This window comes from Apaloderma vittatum, unplaced genomic scaffold, assembly GCF_000703405.1.
Source record: "Apaloderma vittatum isolate BGI_N311 unplaced genomic scaffold, ASM70340v1 scaffold25532, whole genome shotgun sequence".
In the NCBI taxonomy this organism is placed as follows: domain Eukaryota; kingdom Metazoa; phylum Chordata; class Aves; order Trogoniformes; family Trogonidae; genus Apaloderma; species Apaloderma vittatum.
Genome location: NW_009705735.1, coordinates 25,979 through 34,790, shown reverse-complemented (window position 1 = coordinate 34,790; position 8,812 = coordinate 25,979). Strand labels below are relative to the sequence as shown.

Here is an 8,812-nt window from a genome sequence, read left to right as displayed (position 1 = left end):
AGAGCCCACTAGAAAAGCAATAAAATACTATCTTTGATTTTAGAAAAACAAACCCCACATACATATACAGCTCTGAGCATTACACAGCAGATACCTTTCGTAACACTGGTTGGAGAAGGAAGCACTTAAGCGTTAGAGGCACAATTAATGACTACGCGTGTGGCGAGATGTGGTATGACCAAAAGCCAGGATGAAAGCCCTACATAAAACAAAAGTCTTGGTTAATGTCAAGATGCAGTGGAAAGGATGTCTCTGCCTGAGGTCCTTGGTTGGTGGACTGGTGATCCCAGCTGACTCCTCCTCCACACCTTTGCCATTCCAGTTACCGTCCCTCTCCTGTGCTGGCGGGAACCATTAGCAGTGGTTGTATCCCATGAGGTACTGGCCTACGCGCAGCTCACCCAGCTCGGCCATGGCCAGCCCATCACTATTTCCTATAGCTGTGCTGCCCTGTGATGGTTAAATCAAGTTTTACACTCCTGTAAATGCACCAGGTAGTACTCATACATTGGATTCAATGAATGATCGCTTTGGTTTCGTAGTGGCGACGTGACCGAGGTGGCTCTCCGTGCCGCCATGGCTCGAGACAGCCACCGGCATCCGCGTCCCCGCCATGGCGCGAGCCAGCCACTGGCATCAGGGCTCTGGCGTCCTGGCATGGGGCCAGGATTTGGCACTTCAGCTCCTCACGCTCTTTCGCCTGCACCCCGTTCTGGCTGCCTTCTCCTGGGGCCGCACCAGCAGGGGAAAGTTGTTTGGTTTGGTGGTGTTTGACTGAGAACTGCTCGAAGTTTGAGGACTGCACACTCCCAGAAGCAATGTTTGCTGATAACCCATCCAATGCCTGAGGGTGCCAGGTGCGACTGGATTGAGTATTTTGCTGCTGAAACCTTGCAGTCTTATCCATGATTCCCATAAACGGAGTATTGCGAGGTCTGTGCTCAGCCATCGTACCCTGAACTTGATGAATGTGCTGCTCCTTGAGGCGAACGTCTGGGCCCAGACCCTTAATGCTTTCAGGAAAACTGCTGGTGGAGGTTAAGCTGCTGGCTGAGCCGGTGAGCAGCACGCTGCTGGATGGTGAGCCAGCAGAGACACCACTGCTCCCAGGGCTCTCCTGCCGTGCTTCGCTGAAATTCATTTGAGCTGGGGTTGTTAACCTGTCAGCAGTTTTAGACTTACTTGCAAAAGCATGAGCAGAAATACTCTCACCGTGCTGTGAGCGGGAACACAGCCTGGACATGGACTTCTCATGGTGCGGTTCGGAGCTGGGACCTGCGGCGACACTTCCAGATGACGAGGTGTCCATCCCATCCAGCTGCGGGGCTTTAGCGTGCCGGACTGGCAAGGGACTTTGGGGCAGATGCTGAGAAGCCGACTGTGCCTTGGCGTTGCACTGACTGCTTCCCATTTTCGATCCAGGCTGGCTGGAGCTCAGGTGCTGGTTAGTTTTTACAATCTGTGCCTGCTTTGTTGGCTGCATGATCAAGCCTGGCTCTCTCAGATATTTATTGCCTGTTCTGCTTTGAGGGGACACAGGCCTGGCTTTCTGCTGAACACCTTCCTGAAGGGTCCTGCTGTACGATGAGGCAGCTGCGGAACGCTGCAGCCTTTGCGGAGAGCGAAGAGATTCATCAGGGTGGGGCAGTTCATCCTCCCTGTCCTGAAGATTAAAATTATCATTCACACCTTGTACAATGCACTCCTCCTCGTTGTCAGAGTTGTTAAGCTGCTGCAGGAGCTGTGGAGCCTGATGCTTCTGTTGCTGTGTCCTCTGGAGCTGTTTGCACTCCTCTTCTACCCGAGCCAGGAGACGTTTTATCTCTTGATTGCTGGGACAGAGCTGTGCCGCTTCCCGTAGGTCAGCAAGAGCAGCAAGGAGCTTTCTGTTCAGGGGAAAAAAGAAAAAAATACGTGAAGGTAAACTTAATAAAAGCCTGAGGCAAACCTGACTCCCTGCATTGCTACTACTAATCCACCTCCACGCATTTCAAAGGAATACCCTGATTTATGATCTCCTGCTGCAGGTTGAGAACTGGATGTTCTCAACCCAGGAATTCTTGCCAATGGTGAAAGCCCAGCGCTCAACCCTTCCCCTTGCGGCCTAACAGCTTTCTGGGGGGCAGCTCAGCGGCACACTGCTGGCAACATTCTGCCGAGTCACGTGCAGCAGCAGCTCCATTCACTTGTACACTTAAGGTTATCCCTCTTGCTATCAGCTTGTTCCTTTCTGGACTGCCTAATATTTACCCGAGTATTCAACATTGCTTTATGGGGTTGGCTGACTTCTTTAACTCCTGCAGAGACCTAATACAGCTGGGAAGTGCACAATGAAAATAGTTCTCTTTGCTAATTCCAAATACAACTAGTGGAAAAGGGAGTTACTGAAAATGTGAGGATGTTAGATCTGTGCGTGCACATGCACAGGATCAAACAGTACCTGCTGTTCCTCTTGGCTCTTGCTCTAGCGTAATAGGCTTCATAGGACTTGGGTTTCAGATCCAGTGCTTTGGTAGCAAACTCTTCAGCCATGCCGAAGTCCTGGTAATTTAAACAAATGTACTCGTTATACACGGACAATCAAAGCAAGTTGCATGCTCTTCACTTATGGTATTGCTTCAGAAGCACAGATAGCTCACACAGCACAGAAAATCTCCTTTCTGGGTTAGCAAGAGCAGCTTTGTTCTGAAAGACTGAGAACAGACCTCAGCTTGCTAACCTGGTCTCTTGTGTCTAAGGGAAACTGACTCCACTGTCTAAGGGAAACTGTTGCTAAAACGCAATGCTAATACAGATAAGAAACAGTTTTGTTCAACTCAAAGATGTGAAGATGCTAAAAGAGACTGCATGTTTAACAGGATAAATTATTACCTCTGACAGCAAGGCTATACAATGTATTCTGGAAAAAAAGGCCAGTTAAAGACCTAGGAATTTAGAGAAAAACAAGAAAAAGCAGGAAGTGGCTTGGACTACTCCAGAGCTTTCTTTGATACGGTATATAAGATTTTTAGAGAAGAATTTCACTTGACTTACTGTATTTAGTTTTTATTGAACAAGAACACTGAGTAAGGGTTTAGTAAATTGTTGGCTACACCAAAGGCTGAGAATGAACAGAACAGGACTGGAATGGAGGCAGAGATGGCGATGGGGGAGAGGGCAGCAGAAGCCAGGCTCGTTTTTGTAACAGCCACGCACAGCATGTTCATGACATTGATCTATCTCAAGCATGGGGATACAGGAGGTTGGGAAGTACTAACACCAAAAAAACTGCCCTGAGATCCCACTAAAGAGCACAGCGGTGTGATGAGCTTCAGATCTGACGCACTTCACAACTAGCAAAATGTAAATGAGAGCTGGTCAGTGGGCTGTGGTAAGAAACACACATTAGCAGGTCGTGGAGCCGCTTCCTGCTGTATTTGAGGCAACTGCAAAAGGCAGCTGCAGCCAGAAGGGCCCAGGAGAGGGAGTTCCAGCGCAGGAAGGGCAGGATTAGTCCTGCTGTGCCAGGCAGCGACAGAGCTGCCAGTGGAAAATCCTGAACTCCTACTCTGAGAAATTCTTCAGATTGGAGCAGATGGCAAGAACAACTAGGATGATCAGGGAATTAAGAAGTTAGTGTTTTAAAAGAAGGAACCGCATCAGGTACATTCAGAACATCAGAAAGTTTTTGCTCTGATGGCCAGTCAGGTTCTTACCAGCCATCTGACGCGCTGGTGAGGGCACAAAGAACCACCAGTGCATGCAGTAGGGCTGTGGCAGCAGGTTTTGGGCTGCAAGATCACCAAGGGCAGTGGTGGAGGCATTTGCCATTTAGCTTTTAAAAAGAACCAAAGCCATCCAGCAGTTCATTGCTCCAAAAGAACCAGACTGCACAAGAACAGCTCTAAGAGATCCCCGGTGGCACCATGCCCTCAGCCTGTGAGCTGTCCCCATTTGTCAACTGGACAAAGCCTCCAGTCAGGATACAGGGAGAAGGAGTCTAAAACAGCAAAAATGAATGTCCATGTACAAACTCAGTAACTCAGCAGAAGGCTAAGATTCCTGATGCCAGAGAGGCGACCATTAACAACAGGAGCTTACATTTGTTTTTCGACGACATCGTGATAGGTTTAGGTACAGCAAAACCCTCAGCTCATTGAACGCTTTCATTTCTTCCCCAAATCCTTCCCTTGGGAACTTCCTCAAGGCGTACTGATAGCGCTGGGCTGCTTCCTTCATCTTACCTTTCTACAAATTTAGGAAACAAGAGGCTTTTCACAAACATTGCGATACTGTAGCAAACCTCCCACATTTGTATTTGATATCTACCAACAGGGGCTCTTCAAGCAGAAAACACAGGGGCAGATTTTTTTAAAAAATAAATATACAGAGTATGAATTAAACTTACACACAGACACAGTGAGAGAACTTGCACATTAACTAGAGTTCGTGCTGGTTTCTAAACTCATACCTTTAATGGCATTTCACCAGGATTATACTTGCATTAATAGATGCTACTTGCTAAAAAAAATCATGCACGATAAAACTCATTCTTTCTATCTTTATGATATGGTTTTAATTATTTAATTAATCTTAACACTCAAAGTGGTCAAAATTTACTTTTCAAACTGACAAGAAAAACATTTAAAGTCTATTCACCTTGAGAGCTGAGAAGTAACTATTGCACATGGTGAGCATACTCCATATGTGTTACTCCGCAAAACAATTACCCATTTAAAATACTCTGGCAAATAAATAAATTGCAGTATACTGGAAAGTTTGCAAGCTACATGACATACCACAGCTCTAGCAAGTACATTCAAATTGCTCTAATAAAACTAAGCACTCAAGAACTAGACACCAGCAGGGAATTCAACCTCTTGTGAAAAACCGTAAAATGTATTAGTGCCAAGCCCTACCCTTATAAAAAGCCGCTCAGTAAAATACAAGTCTTGTAGCTAGAACAGACTTTGAATGATGCTTCCATGAGCCGTTCAGCACAGTGCTGCACGAGTCAAACATCCTGGGTGCATCACACCGTTTGCAAAACCAATTCCAGTCTCCTGAGCAAAATATACCACTAGTAAGAAGAATGTATCAAAAGCGCTGTGACTTTCCTCATTGTATATTTAAATAGCACACAAAACCCCATTATCCTGAGGAGGATATGCCTAAATGTCACGTAATCCAATAAGGCACTTTCAAATAAGCACCTTACACTCTGAATTGCTCTTCAGAAGCAACTGACTGACAAAATGTTCCCAGAGCAACTTGCTCAAGAGAAAATGTGTGTGTGTGTTTTACACAGGAGTTTTCAATGATTCTTTCCCAGAGTTCTCCAGATTTCTTAGTCTCATTCCCAGCGTGAGAGGATGTGTAAGCACACATCTTGTTTGAACAGGAAAGGAGGTATGAAGAGCTTCAATCTACTTTCAGACAGAAATCCAATTATAATGCTCTGCTGTCAGAAAAAAAAAAAGGTACCTACTTTGTACAGTATATTTCCTTCTTCCATCAGTTTCTGCAGCAGAATTAGAAGAATATCAGGTTTTGAGGTGGCCATTGCCCATGCTGCATTTCCTGCAAGTTAAATTTTAAGGATCTCTGACAAAAGGGAAGAAAGTGTGTTTTGGATACATATTCACACTAAAAAGTGTAACCCTACTTCAGCAGGTATTCCACCTGCACGGAACTATTATTATTAGTGTTATTATTTGTGTGTGCAAGCATATTTAAAATACATATATATCCATACCTGCCTCCCCCCACCAGAGAGCAGCCAGATAGTAAAAGTTCCAATTCATTTCACCCCAGTCTAAAGCCAACATCAGAGAGTATGAAAGCCATGGTAAAGTTCAGGCCTGAGTAAGGATCTGTCCTAGATCATACTTAGTACCCAAATAATAATTAATGAAGATTTAAAGGCACTACAGATTCAACAATTATCATGAACACACCTGCACCAACTACGTGCCTACCAATAACACACAATACGGGCATATTTTTTGCCATCCTTTGCAAAAATGTATGATTCCATGATTTATTAAAAGAATGTGATTTAAACATAAAACTTCTTAATCTAAATCTTTAATGGTGTCAGAAATAAGTATCACTAATAGCACAACCATAATTTTCTTGTTCAAACACGTGACAGAGTAACCACGTAAAACCCGACTCCTCCAGGCCCCCCAGCAGCACACAGCCCAGACGGGACCAGAATTCTGCCTTTCCTCGCTTCTGAAGCGAGTCTGGAGTGTCAGCCTTTAAAAGAAAGGGATTGATTTCTCTTGAGCGAGCATCTGTGAACCACAAAACCTGCAAAGATCTAGTGTGGGTTTCAAGACGTACTTATTCAACCTGCTTCACAGAAATGAGGGCAGTTCTAGCCAAGCAGAGACCCAGTTGTTTCTCTGGAGCACAGCTTGGTTTTACTAACCCAGCTTGGCGCCTTTCCGCAGCAGCGTCACCACAACGGCCGTGTTGCGGCATCCGATGGCTCTGTCCAGCGGCCGCATGCCGCTGTGGTCAACGTGCTCGATCGTTGCCCCTTTCTCTACCAGATACTGCACCTGAGAGAAGAAACGAAACAAGCCTTGCAGCATTATTTTGGGTAGGAGAGGTGAAAGAGGGAAGTGTTTAACAACCACTTAACTTTCCTTGAAGCAATCTGAATGCACGTTCCTGAGTACGCTAAAGCATTTCAAGCCCGCTGAGCTGAACGTGCCGAAGGCAGCACAGCAGGTGAACACTATCAACCTGCAGCAAAGCGCCACAGAAGGAACTAAAACATCCCAAAACGCCCAATTCCTGGAAGTACCTGTGTCAGAAAAGGACTAAGACCAACACATGATGCTTGTTCCCTCCTTTGCTGACATTCTGCATGCCCATGTGCAGACACAGCAACGCGAGCGTGAGGGCAGTGAGCTCAGAGAACAGGGCAGCAGTGGTTTCAGCTTCAAGCACGCCGTAACTAACGCCACAAGGTCAGGCGTGAAGCGCACCACCCAAACATGCTCCTCGTGCAGGACACACCGCTATGCAGGCCACAGAAAACACTCAAGACTGCTGTCCTGCAATGCGAGACATTTAGCGCATTACAGCTCACAGCGTAAATACATAAATGCAGCGAATCTAAAATGCAGCACAGGCAAATAAGAAAGAGGCATTAACAATCCTCCCCACTGCCAGGCCCTGAAGACCCAAAGCTGCTGGTCTGCTGAGGGATCTCTTAATTAGCATTAACCCACCTTGTCTGCTGCGAGTTTGAAGACACAGAGGGTTCTAAATCATGGACTTTAAACTTAGTGTATACTTTTCATCTCGGTTACAGGCATGGTCTAGTTCAGATTCAGAAAAACTTCATGTGAAATGTCGCTAATTCTCGCCTTGGAACATTTCACAGAATCAGAGAATCATTATGGTTGGAAAAGACCTTCAAGACCATCAGTCCAACCAGTACCTGACTCTGCCAGGCCGCTTCCAAACCCTGTCCCTGAGCACCACATCTAGATGGCTTTTAAACACATCCAAGGCTGGTGATGCAATCCCTGCCTGGGACAGCCTCTATTTATTACAGAGGAAGAAAGTAGTATGTGAGAAAGGTACAGGACCAAAAAGGAACTGCAGCAGTTGTCTTGTTTCTGAAACAGCCTGCGGAACGGACTGAGAAAAGCTGGATTTACACCTCCGGCCTTGTTATTTGCACATCGCCAGACTGGGTGGTAACGCTGAGATGTGCTCAGTGTCACCCTCACGAGGTGACAGGCACAAGGATTTCCAACAGTTCTCTCCTTGTCACGCAAAGCACGTAAGTCACCTATCAAAAAAATGAAATGCTGCCTTGTGATGGAGAAGCAAAGTCTTTCTGCATTTCATCTATTCTGGCAGCATTCTTCTTCCTACATCTCTCGCTTGGGGTCTCTGTTCTGTTAGGGCACCCAGCTGACTGGGACCCTGTCACGTTATCTTGGTGGGTTTGCAGAGACTGAAAAAAAGGTATTTTTGTTTCAATTTCCACGGAGTTTTTAATTCTAGTTCATAAAACATAGAAATTGTAAATGCTACTTTTTGCTGAGATACAGAATACTCACGATGAAGTGTGAGAGCACACTGTAAAACATAACAGTGTAATGCTCCCACCTGTCTTGGTATTAAAATCTTACCTAGTGCGTAAACACTCACACTGGTCCAGATGCTAGCAGTGTAAGCATTCTGGCCACTTCCTCAGATTTCCCTTCCGTTTTTGTTGGCACTATTTTTTGTAAGCTTTGGTTTCTACTACAAAAACTCAACACATGCTTAGTTCTTCTACCATTACTTCTACTTACAATATCAGCATCTCCGTAAAACGCTGCCAGGTCTAGGGGTGTCCGTCCGTTTTTGTCCGTCTGATCAGTAGTTGCACCTTTCTCCACTAAATACTGAACCACCTCCCTGTGGCCTTTCAGACATGCCCAGCTCAAAGCAGTCAGTCCCTCTTTGTCCAAAGATGAAATAATTGCACCTGTAAAATGAAAATTAACTTCAGAATGAAGACACCTTGTTTAGTAAGCACCCTGACTCACAGAGGTGCGGCCTTGAGCCACCACCGATGTTCTACCTTCAGAGAGCAGAAACTCCACAGTGCTCAGGTGTCCTTCACAAGAAGCCACCATAAGTGGAGTTCGGCCTTGCTTGTCGCTTAAATTCACATCAGAGCCATGCTCCACTAGAAGCTTAGCAATCTGAAACAGAAAATAACAACTTCAGAAAAATAAATTGGCAGAGTTACATTTTAGCCACTAGAGCATGACCTTTTAAAGAAGAGGACTAAGGTGTAAGAGCAATCATTGAG

General features: G+C 45.6%; 1 protein-coding gene across 1 annotated transcript in view; it reads right to left on the bottom strand.

Annotated features, from left to right (window-relative positions):
- Positions 1 to 501: 501 nt before the first annotated feature.
- TANC1 (tetratricopeptide repeat, ankyrin repeat and coiled-coil containing 1) overlaps positions 502 to 8,812 on the bottom strand; it is a 29,912-nt gene continuing 21,601 nt past the window's right edge. The window contains exons 15-22 of the mRNA XM_009865550.1: positions 8,579 to 8,702; positions 8,307 to 8,482; positions 6,416 to 6,548; positions 5,468 to 5,559; positions 4,081 to 4,227; positions 2,441 to 2,541; positions 640 to 1,886; positions 502 to 605 (exon numbers count right to left, since the gene is read on the bottom strand). Of these exons, the coding sequence (XP_009863852.1) occupies positions 502 to 605; positions 640 to 1,886; positions 2,441 to 2,541; positions 4,081 to 4,227; positions 5,468 to 5,559; positions 6,416 to 6,548; positions 8,307 to 8,482; positions 8,579 to 8,702 (2,124 nt within the window). The remainder of the gene's footprint in view (positions 606 to 639; positions 1,887 to 2,440; positions 2,542 to 4,080; positions 4,228 to 5,467; positions 5,560 to 6,415; positions 6,549 to 8,306; positions 8,483 to 8,578; positions 8,703 to 8,812) is intronic.